Raw genomic sequence first — 18,261 nt, 5'->3', positions numbered from 1 at the left:
GGAGCCTGGCTAGCTATAGTCTATCGGGTTGCAAGAGTCGGACATGACTTAGTGACTAAACCACCACCACCACCATGTAAAGGCCTCAGGGTTTACTCCTCAAGTTCAGCTGCCAGATCCAAGGTTAAACTGTTCTTTGGTACTTTTTTAGCTCACTTGCCAGTATGATATGGAAGGGCATTTTTTAATTACTTTAAACTTAACAACTCTCAGTTTTAATAGAAATTAAAATAAAAGTTGTTTAATACTGGTTCCTTTTGTTCCTCTTTGTCAGTTATCATCATTTTGGGGTGTTTACAACTCTTTTCTCCCTCAAGGGAAATAGCAGTGAGAGGAAGCTCATCCTGAAATACGACCGGCTGACCCGCAAAATTGTATCTGATGCTCTTCTCTTCCCACAGGTACTGGATATTCAGGTCCTGGGGCCGTGTGGGCACGGTGATTGGTAGTAACAAACTGGAGCAGATGCCATCCAAGGAGGATGCCATTGAGCATTTTATGAAATTATATGAAGAGAAAACCGGAAACGCCTGGCACTCTAAAAACTTTACGAAGCATCCCAAAAAGTTCTACCCTCTGGAGATTGACTATGGCCAGGTAATCATGCTCTGACACTTGCTAGTGCTAGTAAAAGATTTTCTTTTAAAAACCTGCCATGAGTCAGATGACATCATTGATGAATTCCACCAGATATTTAAAGAATCGATACTGGTCCTTCGTAAACTCTTCCAAAAAACAGAAGAGGAAGGAACACTTTTCAACTCATTATACAAGGCCAGTATTATCCTGATAAGCACAGATGGATAAAGACATTACAGGAAAACTACAGACCAACATAGTTATGAATATAAATGCAGAACCTTCGACAAAATACTAACAAACCGAATCTAGCAGCACATGGGGATTTAGACACTATGACTGAGTAGGATTTATCCCAGGAATGCAAGGTTGGTTCAACATGCAAAAATCAAATCAGTGTAATGTAACATGAGTAGAATAAAGGATAGAAGCCACACAGTCATCCTAATGAACACAGAAAAAGCATTTAATAAAATCCATGCCCTTTCATGAATAAAATCTACTCCATGAAGTGTGAGGTGAAGCTTATAAAAACAGTGTGAGCATTTTCAAGACTCACAAAGGAGCAGTCTTTGGAATTGCTCCCTAAACACAAGGAGGGAGGAGTTCATAGAGGTTGCTTATCTGAAGGTCATGCGACTTGCTTTATCATCAAGATAGAATTATAGTGACTACACTGGGTCACAGTTTTTAGTCCTAAATTATTTCCTGATAATTTCCCATTATTTTTATTTGTAGCTTGATCGTCTCCCTTTATATTACCAGGCAACCTTCCAGTGTCTCTTGACTGATACTATTGAGGCCATTTGTTTTTGACAAAATTCTTACATTGTTTCTATATGAAAACCTGTTGCTTTTATAATGAGGGGTGGTGCACATTTATTATGCAGAGGGAAAGAGATTTACTGCAGTGGTACAGGTTTTAACTGGAATCTTTGAGGTCTAATGTGTCAAAGGGGGATTTGACGAATTTGTAAACTGTAAGTTCTCTAGTTTATAGAGTGTCATGAACTTTACCATTAAAAACAGAAATTAACTCTTATATAATGTTGGGGTAGAGAACTTGGACTTGAGTGTTGGACATACTTGGTCTAACTCAGCAGTGCTCCCTACTGAGTTTATTTTTTGCATTTCAAAAAGATGTACAGTTGAACAACACAAGTTTGAATTACATGGGTCCACTTACATGTGGAATTTTTTCATTGTAAATACTGCAGTTCCATACAATCCATGGTGGTTGAATCCACGGATGTGCAGAGGATAGAGAGAAACTATGTAAATTATATGCACATTTTCAACTGCAAGGAAGGGTGGCTGGCACCTGAGGTGTACAAAGGTACAGAAAAGTTAAGCTCAAGGTATATGTCTGTATATTCTTCTTTTCAGTTGACAGGTACTTTTAGCCACCGTAGCCCTGGAGTCTTTCCTTACGCACTGTGTTGCTACCACCCACGTTTTGCCTTAATGTTCTAGGAGTATTTCCCCGTGTCCTCTAGAGCGGTGCTGTCCAACAGAGAGATGCAGCCACTTATGCAATTTTAAATATTCTAGTGGCTACATTTTATGAAGTAAGAAGAGTGACATTAATACTAGTTAACCCAGTATGTCCAAAATATTATCATTTTGATATGTTGATATCGAAATAGCTTTCCTTTTTTTTTTTTTTTAACTCAGTCTTTGATAGCTGATGTTTTTCTAGCTCTTAAAACATATCTCAATCCAGAATGACCACATGTCAGAACCAGGGGCTACTCTATTAAATGGTACTGAACTAGAGCATCATTTCTAAAGTCTGTATAGAATTCCATCCTCTGGTAGTAATAATAGTGTTAGTTGCTCAGTCACGTCCAACTCTTTGCAACCCCATGGACTTTAGCCCACCAGGCTCCTCTGTCCATGGGATTCTCCAGGCAAGAATACTGGAGTGGGTTGCCATGCTGTCCTCCAGGGGATCTTCCTGACACAGAGATCAAAACCCAGGTCTCGTGGGTGGCTGTAGTTTGTAATTTACCAAACAACACTCTCCCATCCCCCAGTTAGATGTTTAGATTATTTTTAGATATTCGCTATAATGATGCTGATGTACATATTTGTATGCCTTTTTGTTTACTATCCTTAAGAGTTCCTGGTTACAGTATATGCATATAAATAAGGCTTTTTAACATATTAATAGTTTGCCTTCAAGTAAAGTTACAGCTGGAAGATAAGAATGCATGCAAAGACGTGTGTTTCAGCATTGAGAGTAGATCCACTGTGACACTGACAGCAGCACCCTGAGCACTAGCACACGGGTTCTTCTCTGCAGCTTCATTAAGCCAAGCAGATTCCAGGAGCAAAGCCCAACACCAGTTACCCTCATTCAGTCAGGGTCTTGGCTCAGCCTGGGATCCCCAGCTGGCTGGAGTTATAAGTCTTGTGTTGTTAGTATATTAGGAAGAGCAATCCCAGGGAGCAGGGGTGAGGGGTAGGGATGATGCTCGTATGTGCTCTAACGCTGTCAAGCTGCCTGACAGGAAGTGGGACTGGTTGCTTGATCCTTTGGCACTATAGAGAAGGCTGTGTGAATTCAGCCTTGGGTGAGGCAGTGTAAGAGAAGAAAGGAGGCAGAATTTGTCCATCAGTCCAGTGTGCCTTGGGTTTAAGGTTTGCCCTCATAGGTGCCAGCAGTTCCACGTTGGGCATGAATGGGCACTGGGCAGGTTCCCAGGCACAGGGCACCAGCAACAACAGCGTGGGAGGCCGTGCGGGTGCCTGCAGGTCTGCCTGTGCAGAACTGGATGCTTCGGTGGTGTCTGGAATAAGAATCGGGAGCAGCTGAGAGGATCTGGGGCGCACAGGCAGTCTCATCCTGTCCATACTCAACATCTTCCTCCTGGCAACTAATGCCAAACCTTTTGGATGAACATGCAGCCTTTTTTTTTTTTTTTTTTAACCTTTTGGTGGCACTCCATCCTGTATCCTTTCTCTGCCAGATGACACTACCACAACTTTGCTTGGGTTGTTTAATTGGGTCTCTTCCTGATTTTCCCTACAGGATGAAGAGGCGGTGAAGAAGTTGACAGTAAACCCTGGCACCAAGTCCAAGCTCCCCAAGCCAGTGCAGAACCTCATTAAGATGATCTTTGATGTAGAGAGTATGAAGAAAGCCATGGTGGAGTATGAGGTTATTGCACTTTTGTTATATTTATGAGCATTTGCTGGGGTGGATGATTGGAGTGCTGAGTTGGCAACGAGTTCAATGGCTGGTCTTCAGCCTGAGACATATAGGAGTTCTGTGGCCTGGGGTACCTACACTTTCACAGAGAATCATTGGCCTGTTGTGAAATAGATGGTATGTTGTCCCCATTGCACTTTTTCCCTTGAAGTTGCCATAAAGGAGTGTGGGGCATGGTTCTTTTGTGGCTCAACCAAATAGGCCACTTGGAGTTGTCATGGAAGTCCAAGATGGAGCCCATTTACAGTGAAAGAACTGCTGTGACCAGCAGAGAGCTTCTGACACTTGCTTCATCAGATAAAATTCATACCAGCCAATCATAGGGTGGAGGGGAGGGGGAAGTGATGACTGGAAAAGTGGCAGGGACCACCAGCCAGGGCCAGGTGCTCTCTGTTTGTCCCCTGGGAGATGAATGTTCTTGCTGCCTCTAAGCTTGGAGCCGCTTTGAAAAAGAAGCAGGGACCAGCGGAGTGCAGGCGTTGCAGATTAGCCTTGACCATCCTGCCCCTTCACCAGCTTGCTTCCTCTCTGCTTCTTCCAGCCAGCCTTAAAGAAGGCAAGACAAATCTGGGTTGTAGAGACCACTAGCAGCTTCTCTTCCTCAGCCCTGCATCTCCCTGTCTTAAGCCCAGCCTGGCAGGACTGCTGGGGCTCTGCTGTTGTTACAGTGTTGGGTCATGACTTAGACACCCCTAACAGGTGTGAAGATAGCTAGGGCTTCTGCAGATATCTTGTTCAAGTAGATATACAACCAGGCTTCTTGCTAGGAGGTCTGACAGGTTTGAACAGCTTATGGGCAGGCTCAGCAAGAATGCCTAGAGAAGAGGTGTACCAGAGTGGGCAGGGGCATCTTCATTTCATGAATCTTTCAAAAGAAAGGTTCCACATACCCTTTCTGGCTTTCTGTACTCTGGCTTCTCTGTGATTCATAGAATTTCTCAGCTGTCATCAGACCCAGTCTCTCTATGTGAAATGACTTTTTTTTTTTAATATTGTTTTATACTCTAAAAAGGGCTTTCCCTGGTGGCTCAGACGATAAAGAATCCACCTGCAATGTGGGAGACCTTGGTTGGGAAGATCCCCTGGAGGAAGGCATAGCAACCCCACTCCAGTATTCTTGCCTGGAGAACCCCATCACAGTGGAGCCTGATGGGCTATAGTCCATGGGGTTGCAAAGGGTCAGACATGACTGAGCAACTTAGCACACATACACTCTAAAACAGCCTAGAGACACGGAACTAAGTGGGTTGGGCATGTGGAGAGTGGGGCACCCACTCCCAGCCCAATGGACTGCACATGAAATGGGGTAACCAGGTAGATAAGGAAACATAGTAACCAGGGGCACTGTGTGCTCCCCTGGAGCAGGTGAGTCCTGAGACCAGAGCAGAGTCCGAGCCGGGCCGGGGAGGGTGTGCGCTGAGTCCAGAGCCCACGCTCCAGCTTTGAAGCCTCCTTCCCCACTGCAGCCCACAGTCGCGAGTGGAGGTGGCTTGTGCTGGTTGAGCCCTTTCCTTGTTCTTGTGGGCTGTGTCTGTGCATCTGAGGGTGTGGGTTAGAGAAACCAGGTCTTTTTAAAACAAGCACCAGAATTACCCAGCTCAGGAAGGGCTTCCCTCAGAGTCTCTGCTGTCACTCTGGTCACACTGTTCTTGGAGTATATCTTCTGGAGTTCCCTCTTTAGAATTGCTTTAGAGCCAACTCACAGTCCATGCTTGGGTCACTCTGCTCTTTTACTATACTGTGTCCTTGGCTCAGAATACATTACCCATCCTCTTCCCTGGACTGCACTCCAACTGTTTAAACTCTTCCCAGAAAGCAGCTCTCCCGGGGATGGGCGGATGGGCAGTACTGAGAACGCAGACGCTGTCACCACTGGCCCCTAACTGGGGCCTGTTGGGTGTGAGCACTTTCACATCCTCTTAATATTTCATCTAATCAGATAGCAGTTCCACTTCTTGAGCGCTTGTCCAGCTCCATCTTTGTTCCAGGCCCCGCAGACACTAGCCCCAAAGATGGGCTAAGTGCAGTCCCGGGGCCAGGAGCTCAGGAGTTCTGCTGGAAACAACCCTAGAGACAGCGGCTCAGGATTCAGAGCAGGGGGCCCCGTGGGGGGCTGATAGAGGAGGGGGCCTAGCCAGCATTCAGGCAGGTCGTTCCCATAGGGAGTGGGTGCCTCGCTCCATAGCTGGTGACCAGACCCCTGGCCACAGAGTTCATGCTTCTCCCACTGCAGCCAGCTCCCTGCCTTCCTGCTGGTTCCCAGGGTGTTGTGAGCAACACTGTTGTAGGGACAGATGTTTAACCTTCAGGGTGACTGATTTGAGGGGTACATTGTTAGCTTGATGTCAGTATGTATGTTCAGGAGCATGTCGTTTTAAAAATAATTTTCACCACTTTATGGTTATTTTCTGGCTGGGGATGGCCTTGGCTCTGAGACCCCAGGGAGGGCCTCACTTGGGAATTAGATGAGAGTCCTGCTGTGTTTTCTTCCAGAAGTGTGGGACTGTTTCAAACCCAGTACAGGGGTGGGGGCTTGGCTTATCTCTGCCGTAAATGAACAAAGAGTCTTCTCTCACAGACTCCCATCCACTGCACTGGGGGTAGGGCTGCACAGCCTGTGGAATTGGGTCACCAGGTCTCCTTAGGAGGGCCAAACAGACTGTGTCTGCTTCTTTTGGAGCCCAGAAGGCCTGGGGTGATGTTCAGTCCGGCTCTCCCATCATCACGCCGGACAGTGCCCAGCTTTCAAAGGGAAAAAATCCCCCTGTCTCCTCAGATTGACCTTCAGAAGATGCCCTTGGGGAAGCTGAGCAAAAGGCAGATCCAGGCTGCATACTCCATCCTCAGTGAGGTCCAGCAGGTAAGACGCCAGCCTCTCCTCCAGCTGCCCCATGCTGGGGGCAGGGGCATCTCCTGGGCTGCCTGTCGTCCTCTGGTGGGGAATGCAGCAGTACATTTACTCAAGGTTAAGAAAATAGACATACTGATTCCTGCTGATTTAGATGGTTTTCAGTTCATCAAGTATGACAAACAAAGTAAGGTGATCACAATCCTAATGAATTAGCAGTGTTTTCAGTTGTCAGATATGAAGTAAACACTTTATGCCTGATGAGGAATTTCATTCTCCTGCCTCATAAAAACGTTCTGATTTTATTCTGTGTGTCCTTAAGAGAGGCTGAGTTTATTTGGCAGTTACTAGGAAATCATCAAGTAGCATCATCACGCAGTTAAATATCGCTTTGCTCTTGCTCATGTTCATTCCACGTCCACTTGGCTGAGCATCTCCCAAGGTCCCCCGTCCCCAGTGTCTTCCAGCCTCTGCCCTGGAGGGTTCCACTTGTGTTTGGGGATGGCACATGAAAGAAGAAAACCACACAGGACGCTGAAGTCGGACCAGGGCAGGGGACTTTAGCTGATGCTGGAGAGGAGGCCCTGAAATGTAGCGGTTAAATCCGGTTACAGCCAGTCCTGATCAGTTGACCTCTTTCCTTGTTACCCAATGCCAGAGACCTGAAAGCCTGCTCAGCCTGAGCTCTTTCCCATTCCAGAATGTCCAGGCGGAGGGGCTGGGGTGGTGTCCTTTGCCTGTTGCACAGAGCAGCCTGCAGCACAGGCAGAGGTTTACAACGAGGACAAGCCCGAGTCACCGTGAGAAGCCAACCTAGGGCTTCAGGTGCTGACTCGTTGCCCCTTTACCCTCCTGTAGGCACCGAGGGTGTCTGCCGAGCGTGCACTGACTAGGGGTCCAGCTCCTCCGTTTCTTTGTGCGTTTACTGAGCACCTTCTGCGTGGAGCACTGACTAGCAGTGCGGCCTGGGGAGGGGCTCACCTTTCTGTGCTGGCCCTGGCCCGCCCCACCCCGCCCCCGCCTTAAAGATGAAGGTCAGTGGCCTAGGCGGCCGGATTGAATTTTATAGCAAAGGGTCTTTTTTTCTCCCCCTCAAGGAGTGTTGTTTTTTTTTGTTGTTGTTGTATCAGGTCTTAGTTGTGACCTGTGGGTTCTTTGTGGCAGTGCACAGGCTTCACCGTAGTTGGTGATGCTCGGGCTTAGTTGCCCCATGGCATGTGGGATCTTAGTTCCCCAAACGTGGATTGAACTCACGTTACCTCCATTAGAAAGCAGATTCTTAACCACTGGACCACCACAGAAGTCCCCGACAGTTTGTTGTGAAATCTTTTCAAACACGCAGAAAGTTGAAAGACTTCTGTAGCAACAGCCAGTGTGCCCACCATCAACATGCCCCAGTGGGTATTTTGCATAGCGGTGCAGGGTTTATGGGTATATAAATGCACAACTGTCTGTACACGTGAAGTCGTGTACGGGAAGCCCATGTGTCCAGAGCCACCCGGTTTGAGGATGGGATCCTGCCGCTGCCCAGCTGACAGGCGTTGCAGAAGGTGGTTTCCTGGCCTGGCCACACAGACTTGGCGGCAGCACCCGGCTTCCAGAGGAGAGAGTCCGGCAAAGTGCTGGGAGCTCAGCGGTGCCTCTGTTCCCTCTGTTCCCTCTGTTCCCTCCCCCCAAAGGCACTGTCCCAGGGCAGCAGTGACTCTCACATCCTGGATCTCTCCAACCGCTTCTACACCCTGATCCCCCACGACTTCGGGATGAAGAAGCCCCCGCTGCTGAACAACGCAAACAGCGTGCAGGTAGCACCGCGGCCCAGGAGGAGCCACTGGTCTGGGCTGTGCAGGGCTGGGTGTCACTCCCTCATCACTGCCCCTCTGTGTTGTGATCCCCGAGGGCGGTGGCCAGGCCCACTGCTGGGCTCTCATTTCAAAGTAGGGTATCTCCCCATATCAGGAGCCTGACCATGGGTAGAACAGTTGGGTTTTCCTGCCCTTGCTGAACCACATCAGTCTGGGGGAAAAGAACTATAGGAGAGGCGGGGAGCATCTTTGTCTCTGCTTTCCCTTTCTCCTTCATTAGGCAGCCAGTGAGAGGTCTCCACCTGTCACCAGTGTGTGGGAGAGAAACCCCACACACACAGCCATGTGGTTGCTGCCTCTTCTGCCCTGGAGAGCGAGCCTCCTTAGCATTCCAGAAATCCTTAGGCGTGTACCCTGTGAACAGAGAACAGGCTGTCCCTGGACACCTGGGAGGGACCTTGTCACTGTGTTAGACATTGTCTGGGTTCTGGGTGAGTTTCTCCCTCGCCTTGTACTTAGCTCTAGGTTTTCCTTTCCTCCAGGCCAAGGTGGAAATGCTAGACAACCTGCTGGATATTGAGGTGGCCTACAGTCTACTCAGGGGTGGTTCTGATGACAGCAGCAAGGACCCCATTGATGTCAACTATGAGAAGCTCAAAACTGACATTAAGGTAACAGGGCCTGCCCTTTCTGAAGCATCAGACCCTCTGTCCCAAGAACAGTGGTCCCCAAACTTAAACATGCATCGGGATCTCCTAGAGAGCTTGTTAAAACAGATTGCTGGGGTCCATGGATTGACCATCCTGATAAGGTTCCTCGGTGTTTCTGCTTGTGCTCCTCTGAGAACCTCAGAGCCTTCACCTGTAAAGAAGCACCTTGTTTGCGAGGCAGGCTTCCAAGTGAAGGCAAGCGCTGATGGCAGCCGTAATAAAGCTGCGGTGCCTAGATGCATGTCCTCTGGGGTCAGAGTGGCTGTGTTGGTGCGCACAGTTCTTGAACTTGAGTCTGTTGGAGGCTTGGGCAGAAATCACCCTGCCTTGGCCAACCGGAGAAATTTTTGCCTTAGCTGCAGGCTTGCCCTGGCTTTGAGCCTGGTCTCACATCTCACATGTGCCTCATTTCACAGCCCATGTCCTGCCCTGCAGTGTGAGGAAGTTCAAGTACACTGGGATCTGTTCAGCCTGGTGTCCTGTGTTTACATAACTAAAAAGAGCCTTTGCTCCATCCTTAGGACAAAGTATAGGTTTTGTGTGGTGTGTGGGTGTATGCCAGTAGGATACCAAACAGCCTAGTTCTTCATGAAGGGGTTTGTTAATGTCTCCGTTAATGATTGTGAAGCCATTTAATTAAGAAGCAATGAGGAGAACTAGAATTTCTGCATTCTCTGAACTTTGGATTAGACTGAAAATATAAGTCCCATCACACACTCATTGATTTAGGCAGAGATTCCATTATCTGACGGTTATTTAGTGCACATTTGCTCTGAGCCACGATGTGCTGTCCCTGAGGATTCAAATGGAGCACCCATCACCGTCGTCAAAAGCCCTAGAGTCTGTCGTATCCTCACTGCTTTTGGTTGCAGGTCTTGGCTGCAGGGTGTCTCCTGGCCCTGGGGCTTTAAGTCATGGTTCAGTTCAGTACACGCAAGCAAAGTCATTTCCAACTCTTGGTGACCCCATGAACTGTAGCCCGCCAGGCTCCTCTGTCCATGGAATTCTCCAGGCAAGAATACTAGAGTGGATTGTCATTCCCTTCTCCAGGGGATCTTCCCGATCCAAGGATTGAACCCAGGATCTCCTGCTTAAGTTATGGTTAAGGGGACTATTACCTGAGAGCCAGCTAGCTCCTCATTGTAGAGGTTCCCTGCTCCCAGTGAGCCCCACGTTCCTAGCTTTCGTGATGGCCCAAAGCATAGGGTTCTAAGGCAGGAGGGAGGCTGGGATCATGCAAACAGGTGATGCCCGAGGAGATGGGGGGCCTGGAACACAGGCTGGCTCTCTCCCACCCGGGCTCCACGTGAGCCATGTATTACTTGTGCGTCAACTGAGCCTATTGTTGTTCTCCCTGCCTCTGTGTGGCTCTCCTTGCTCTGATTCCAGGATGCTTTATTTCTAGGTTGTGGACAAAGATTCCGAAGAAGCCGAGATCATTAGGAAGTATGTGAAGAACACTCACGCGACCACACACAACGCGTACGACTTAGAAGTCGTCGACGTAAGGCTCTCTCCTCCCTCTGCCCCCTTTGTGTCCTGTCAGCTCTTCCCTGCCCATTCCTCCGACCTGGGCTGGGTAGAAAAGAGCAGTTGGCTTTGCTTTAAATAACCAGAGGAAGTGACACAGTTGTTTGTGGGACACAAAAGTCCATAGTCTTGTGGTTTGGGGTTGGCTTTTTATTCTGTTTTAAAGGACATTTCCTACCTACCATTCCAAAAACCTAGTTCTCGCCTAGTTTTGGAATCAGAACTATTATGAGAGATCCAAAATAAAGTGCCTCAGGTGTGCCTCTGCTGCACGCAGTATGCATTCAGCTGCTGGTCCCTACTGGACGAGACCTTGAGTGTCTGTCGGTGCATCCCAGCCCGATTGGAACACCTTACGTACTGCAGAAGGCCTCACGTGTCTCAGCTCTGTTCCTGTGTCTCTTCGGATCTTCCAGTTCCCCCACAGTAACCTGTGGCTCCTTCCACCTGTCTCCTTTATGTAATAACTCCGACCAGATCTTCAAGATAGAGCGCGAAGGGGAAAGCCAGCGTTACAAGCCGTTTAAGCAGCTGCATAACCGGAGGCTGCTGTGGCACGGGTCCAGGACCACCAACTTCGCGGGCATCCTGTCCCAGGGTCTCCGGATAGCCCCACCTGAAGCACCTGTGGTACGTGCCTGGCCCGGGAGCCATAGCAGGAGAGGGGTGGACTCTGCCCATCTCTGCAGCCATCTCCACTTGAGCCCTGTGGGTACTTGTGTGGGAAGCCTCTGTGTGCCTCTGTGACCACACAGCCTTGTTTAAAGATGAAGGCACAACCATGGTGGTTAAGGTGAGCGTTGCCGCACGGCCCTTTCCTGACCTTACTACCAAGCTGCACACAATTTCTGGAACAGAGGAAGTGAAATGTTTTGCAGACCCTGCTGTGAATGATAATTGGGTGTTGACTGGCAGAGAGCACAGACTTTGGCCACGGGCCAGGCTGAGTTTCAACCTACCTCTCCCACCTCCCAGCTGGGGACCTCCAGTCTGCCTTGGTAGAGTCTGCTGCTCAATTATAGACGTGACCCACAGGCAGGAACTTAAGAAGGGTCTGCCAGGCCCCTTGTTCTGTAGTTGTAGAAAGCAAGGAGCTTAATGACCGGACTTGTTAGTGTGGCAGAGTCCACTGTGCCGTGCAGCAGCAAACACTCTAATGTCTCTTAACTCCATTTTCCCTTAAAGGAATAAAAAAAGTATAGTTGTGTTTACCGGGTGTTCACATGTGCCACACCCTGGTCTAAGAAGCCGTTAGTAGCTCATTTAATTTTCACAGCAGCCCCATAGGGTTCTTTTCCCCAGTTCAGCGAAGAAAGTGAGGTCCAAAGAGATCCCAGTGACTTCTCACAGCCCCTAGGCAGCAGGTGGAGCTGGGATCTGAACAACCTGCTCCTGAGCACAAGCCTCTGCCCTCTGTGGGGGCTGCTAGTAACCTGTCAGGGCTGTTTTCTTGGCACCTGGCTCACAGTCAGCGCTCCCATTAGAAGGTTTTCAACTGTCCCTTTTCCATCTCTCTAGACGGGCTACATGTTTGGTAAGGGAATCTATTTCGCCGACATGGTCTCCAAGAGTGCCAACTACTGCCACACGTCCCAGGGAGACCCAATAGGCTTGATCCTGTTGGGAGAAGTTGCCCTTGGAAACATGTGAGTAACCCCAGCTCTGGGGCTGGTGGCACTTGATGGGGGTGGATGGGGTGAGCTGCAGGAAGGAGCTTCCCCTGGATAGGTGTGATCCTGGAAATTCCCCACCACAGTTATAGGACCCACCAGTTCGGCGGTGGGTGTCAGACACCAATGCAAGTTAAGTGAATGAGGGAGGCACAGAAATGCTTCACAAAACCAAGACAGGAAGACAGCCAGGCCTCAGGTACTGGCAGTTCTGTTCTTCCTGTGGACTGGGAAGCACAGAGGGTGGTCACTTCATTGCCCCTGTCCCCCTACTGATTTTTAGATTTCCTTTCTGAGACCAACTCAGGTTGAATTGGAATCTTAATCCCAGTTGCAGATTCCTTGCAGAGAAAATCTGATTGGCCTAGCTTGGATTGGTTGTCCACCTTGGCCTTATCGACCATAATCCAAAGAGAGCAGGGTTATGTAATAGACCAGGAGGGGTCTCAGGGTCCTGGACTGGACAAAGTTCCACAATGGCAGCTACACCATAGCTCTAATCGGGCCCTTTCCTGGAAGCAGCCTTCTGGCAGTGATCGTTGGCACCAGCTGTTCAAAGGGGGCTGCACCTTCCATGTCTAGAACCAGAGCAGAGGGGGGAGCTCCTAGCAGGGAACGTGGACTGGGCTCTCTGAGTGGTGGTCTCAGCAGCTTCTGTGGCCTTGCTTTGCTGTTTGTACTGTTGGTCTGAGAGCCCAGTGACTTTAGAGGCTCTTCTGAAACTACCTTCTCTTATAGGTATGAACTGAAACATGCTTCGCATATCAGCAAGTTACCCAAGGGCAAGCACAGTGTCAAAGGTAATGTGTTTCGGAAGCTGCTGCTGCAGGTACCTAGGACGGCACAGGGAGGGGGCTTTGTTTCCCCCGAAGTCATAGTTTCTGTGGCTAGCTGTTACAAGTTCTTTTTTTTTTTTAAAAATGTTTGACTCTGGCCACAAATGACCCTGGTTTTACAAATGCCATAGAAGAGTTCTGGTTCCCGCTGCTAATTACCAGGTGCACTGACTTTGGGTTCTAACCTGACTCCTCGCTTCAGTATTGAGGGCCTTCTGGTGGCATAGTGGTACCTAGAGCTTCTTGAATTGCTATAGCTCATAGCCCGTAATGATTTAGGACTTCCTTCTGCCTAGGTGAAGCGAGGGCTTTGGAATTCTACTTAACGGAAAGCAGGGTGGGGGCACTACTATGCTGATGAAAATCAGTTAGGCTGGAACTTGCTGTATACCTACAGCTGTATGTCTGGAAAGAGGACACAGTATTGGGTTTCGTATGTCTTTTAAATGTATATACAGATCTCATCTCTCTGGACCGTTTTCGGCATGTTTCCACAAATCGTATCCCGTCTGCCTTCTGTCCTGCAGGTTTAGGCAAAACTACCCCTGACCCATCGGCTAGTATTACTGTGGATGGTGTGGAGGTGCCTCTCGGGACAGGGATTTCATCTGGTGTTAATGACACCTGTCTGCTGTATAACGAGTATCCTTTTACGAGTGTGCTATGCATGCCTCAAGCAACGGTCTGGGGCTGTGAAGTCACTTAAATGCAGCCAGTTCACCCAGGGGCGGGCTGGCTCAAGACTGTCCCGTGGTGTGTCTCACGGGGAACAGTTCCCCTCAGTGGTCTCCCCGGTCAGGATGAGAGACCCAGCCCCCGACCTGGGAGGGTTTGTGGCGTGTGGCCGTAGGCCAGCTTATGGGCAGCAAGCATGCCCTCCTTTGTGGAAGCGTTTGTACCTTGACACACTTCCCCTCCAGGTACATCGTCTACGACATTGCTCAGGTCCACCTGAAGTACCTGCTGAAGCTGAAGTTCAACTTTAAGACATCCCTGTGGTGAGCTGTGAGGTGCGCAGGCTGGTGACTGGCGTGCTTTGCACTGACTGGCCAGGCAGAAACCTCAGCTGAGTTGCTGAGGCATAGTAGCTTCACTCAGTCTCCTTAGAAGGGATTTTATATGAACACTTGGTCACATGTTTCAGCGATTTTCCCAGCTTTTCAAATCCCTTGATTGTGTTGGGCGGGGGAGCGGGCGGGGGGTGGTTTCGGGGTTTTTCTCCTGCCAGCCATAACCCTGGTAGGTGCAACTGACAATAGCGGAAAAGCTGGGGAGGGTCTTACCTGTGTCTAGATTAGTCCAATGAAAGAGCCTTGCAGGCCACATTAGAACATCTGCCTTACTGGTTTCCCCAGGGAAGGAAAAAAATAATCTTCTACCCTTGTTTTTAAGTATTCATCTTTAGTTTTGGAAAAATGTTAAGTGTTTATTTTGAGGTCAAAATAAAAACTAATTTCATACTATTTAAATTTCCTTTTTTTTTTTTTTTTTCACTTTGTATTTGTTGTCACCCTTTCAGCCTCTTGTTTTTTGGTGAGAAGTGTTGGGAGACCACAGGGAGGAGCTTTAACAATTTCTCATACTGAGAAACAAAAGGCACTTTCCTTTTCTAGAAACTCGTGAACATGGAAGCTCTCGGAATACGTAGTAGTTTTAGATTGCATTTAAAATTCTGTTTTCCTCTGAGCAATTTTGTCTTCTAAATTAAGACTAGCATCACCAAAATACCAAAGGGCTAATAGTAATTCTGGATTAAAATGGAAATGGCTTCTGTCGTTATGTGTGTTTGGTCTCCTTCTGACTGCGGATCTGTTCATCTTCACAGTGCAAGGTCCACAGAGACTGTAGGGGGATTGTTTGCACCCGTATCCATGAAACCCCAGAATGTGCCAGGCAACATACAGCAGTGGCCAGTAGGAAAGCCCCATCTGAGTAACAGAAAGCCAAGCATAGGAGACCATGCTTCTTTCTCTTCAGTTTATCAGATAGTTGGCGGTGATAAACCTGTGTCAGCATGCACTTCCTTTCTGTGGAGTGTTATCTTACACATACTACGTTGCCTCCTGCCACTGCTGTATATTGGAGCATAGTGCTTATTAAATATTTACAATTAAGTTCCCTGAAAGCCAGAATGGTATCTTGTGACACTTTATTAAACCTTCTACAGAAGGAGAATGGGAAGTGAGGGCTAGAAGGTGGAGTCACAGGTAAGAGAAGGCCTCAGAATGAGCTGCTGTTGCAGCCCCAGACACACAGGTGTTCTGGGTCAGAGGAACAAAGAGCAGACTTCATTCCAGACAGGACAGAAGAAAAACACATTTTCTCTGAGTTGTTACATTGAAGTGATGATAGCGGCAGGTGCAGTTATGAACTGTGACTGTGTGTCTTGGTAGCCATATTTGTGGCTTTCTGCAGTTAATAAAATTTAAGGGCCACACAAAACCCAAGTTAGGGTGTCGTATTTCAGAAACAGGCAAACCAGCTTCTTTATCTTTTGTTTGGTGTCCTTAACTTTTGATGAAAATCCTTAGCAAAATCAACCTGAGGCCCCTCTCCTGGTTAGCTGGCCACTCAGTAATGCTCTCAGCCTCCCTAGATCCTGAATATTCTGTACTCTTCACCATTTTTTTTTATCAGCACAGAGAAGGGCAATTACCAGCCCCCACCCCTCCCTGCACCACAGTACCTGATTAAACAGAGTATTTTTAGATTGGAGTGATTGCTTAATGGGTTTTCTATAATCAGAAGTGATTTCTTTCTTTAAAAGAGATTCTGATTCCATACTTTCTTGCTAAAAGAGGGAACCTGCCATGTTATGTTTCAATATTCATATTTTTATTTTCTTCCTTCACTTTACAAAAATTGAGGTTAGCAGCTAAAATGTGTATAGTTAGTTTAAAATTGTAAATCATACAGAAGCACAGGGTGCCTGGTGAGCCAAGGTGCAGCCCTGGGCCTCTGCTGGGAGCTGCCTGCCCTCCTGCCTTTGCCTGGAAATGCCCTTGGACGGCCGCAGCTGCCAGAGACAGCATTTGGCTCACGTTTCAGTCCACACTGTTCACACAGCGTGGCGCATGCCCGTGGTTTAAATGTTCTAAGCAGAAGCACCACCCATCACTCCAATGTGTTAACCAACAGGGTTTGCATTGGCAGTTCTCTCTTGCTGCCCTCTTTTGGAGGCTGAGAACAGCGCCTCGAACAACCCTGTGAGAGCACTCCTGTGAAGCTGCTATAGTGATGTGATGACTGGAGTTTCGCACTGGGGTAAACCCCCAAACACTGTGCTTTTAGGGTCCCCTGAGTTAAGCCCAGTGGCAGCTTGGCCATGCAGAGTGTGTTCTGTGTTCAGTGTTCACGCTGAAAGCCCTTTGACCTGCTCCACACACCTTGTGTCTTCTCTCCATGAGGATCTGAATATCAGGGATAGGTTTATCTCCAACCTGTTGGGCTGGTTTTAATTACTCTCCTTGTCACCCAGCTACTTTAAGGATTTCATATTTCCAAAGTAGCATCACTTCCTCTTCAATTCCCCAAATACTGGGAGTTGTTTTTTTAAAGGAATGGTGTTCTAAGTAAGGCTTTTCGTATTGTGGCTCCCTGGGAGCTTATAGCTGGTTTTGTGGGGTCCAGAGTAGTGATGACCAACATCCCACCACCTGCCTCACTTCTGCCCAGTAACCTTTGCCTGAAAGATCATCAGGCAGGTCCTATTTGCATTTCTCTGGCTTAGGAGAGCAAAGCCAGGCCAGGATCTAGGTTATAAGCAGGTACATTTTTGGAGACTCATTTTGGAAAATAAAAAGATAACGGCCTGCAAACATTTTCCTCAGGTAAGAGGTTGCCGACTGGTGGACAGGGCTGGAGATGGGGACACCTGGGCATTAGCCCTGTTCCACCACTGTGCCTTTCTGGGCAGGGGGTCTCACCTTGCAGCAATGGGCTCGTGCCCGTAAGTCAACTGGGTTTGCCACGTGTCCATTCACCCAGATGTGGCCTCATTGAAGGTGGAATGGGTCCTAAAGCTGAGCCAGTGTGCCAAACGGGGTGAGGCTGCACCACAGGGCCTGTGAGATCTTAGTTCCTCGATGGGGTCAAACCCTCGCCCCCTGCATTAGAAGCATAGTCTTAACCACTGGACTTCCAGGGAAGTCCCCCAGAATATGTTTTAGATCAGATACTAGCCTGTGGTGCTAGAAGCAAGGGCTAGAGTGGGCATAGCTCCTGACTCTTGCCACGTGTGACTTCCCCTGGAGCTCTGCTGGTTTGGAAGTCCAAGGCCTGAGGGAGACATGCTTCCCTAGGGGCCACGACAGTGGTTCCACCGACTTGGAAGATAAGGCTGCCACTTTAGGGCTCTAAAAACCACCATCTCCACAGGCAGAGAAAGGGGTTACTCTGCTGGCTAATGTGACATTACCCAGTGGGAGATTGGGACGCTGGACCTTGGAGGTGGAAGGACAGTCTGCAGCCCGGGGGCTTAGCATCACCTTGTCCATGGCGTAGTTGGACGGGGGTGGGGTGGGGAGCGGAGCTGCGGTCAGTGGAAGTCCGCAGCCTGTTACAGTGGTGGGGCTGTTGGGGACCTGACCCTCAGGAACGATAGTTTGGGCGCTTCACCAGGTCAAAAACATCAGCTAAGGTTCAGACTGAGGACAGAAGAAGTAGGGAAGAAAGCTATAGGTAACAATTGTGGTTTTATGACCCGAGCATAAACAACTGAAATAACCAAGTACGGGGCTGTAGACAACTGGCCTGAGTGGCCTGAGCCTAGGATGTGAGATGATGGGTTAGAAGGGCTATAAATGTAAAATTGTTTATAAAGTGTCTATAAATGTCATTGTGGGGCTTCCCTGGTAGCTCAGCTGGTGAAGAATCCTCTTGCAATGCAGGAGACCCCAGTTCAATTTCTGTGTCAGGAAGGTCCCTGGAAAAGGGATAGGCTACCCACTCCAGTATTCTTGGGCTTTCCTGGTGGCTCAGATGGTAAAAAATCCACCTGTAATGTGGGAGACCCAGGTTCGATCCCTGGGTTGGGAAGATCCCCTGGAAGAGGGCATGGCAACCCACTCTAG

At 48.6% G+C, this 18,261-nt stretch overlaps 1 protein-coding gene across 2 annotated transcripts in view; it reads left to right on the top strand.

Annotated features, from left to right (window-relative positions):
- PARP1 (poly(ADP-ribose) polymerase 1) overlaps positions 1-14,658 on the top strand; it is a 41,489-nt gene extending 26,831 nt beyond the window's left edge. Inside the window, exons 13-23 of one of the 2 annotated variants that reach the window (XM_027564617.1) lie at positions 402-597; positions 3,614-3,742; positions 6,570-6,653; positions 8,321-8,443; positions 8,986-9,114; positions 10,559-10,657; positions 11,161-11,313; positions 12,202-12,329; positions 13,092-13,153; positions 13,717-13,831; positions 14,110-14,658. In XM_027564617.1, coding sequence (XP_027420418.1) covers positions 402-597; positions 3,614-3,742; positions 6,570-6,653; positions 8,321-8,443; positions 8,986-9,114; positions 10,559-10,657; positions 11,161-11,313; positions 12,202-12,329; positions 13,092-13,153; positions 13,717-13,831; positions 14,110-14,191 — 1,300 coding nt within the window. In that variant the 3' untranslated portion in view covers positions 14,192-14,658. The remainder of the gene's footprint in view (positions 1-401; positions 598-3,613; positions 3,743-6,569; positions 6,654-8,320; positions 8,444-8,985; positions 9,115-10,558; positions 10,658-11,160; positions 11,314-12,201; positions 12,330-13,091; positions 13,154-13,716; positions 13,832-14,109) is intronic. The other variant, XM_027564618.1, reaches the window with a different exon arrangement.
- The last annotated feature ends 3,603 nt before the right edge of the window (positions 14,659-18,261 follow it).

This window comes from Bos indicus x Bos taurus, chromosome 16, assembly GCF_003369695.1.
Source record: "Bos indicus x Bos taurus breed Angus x Brahman F1 hybrid chromosome 16, Bos_hybrid_MaternalHap_v2.0, whole genome shotgun sequence".
In the NCBI taxonomy this organism is placed as follows: domain Eukaryota; kingdom Metazoa; phylum Chordata; class Mammalia; order Artiodactyla; family Bovidae; genus Bos; species Bos indicus x Bos taurus.
The sequence above is the reverse complement of the archived record's forward strand: the minus strand, read 5'-3'. Positions and strand labels throughout refer to the sequence as shown.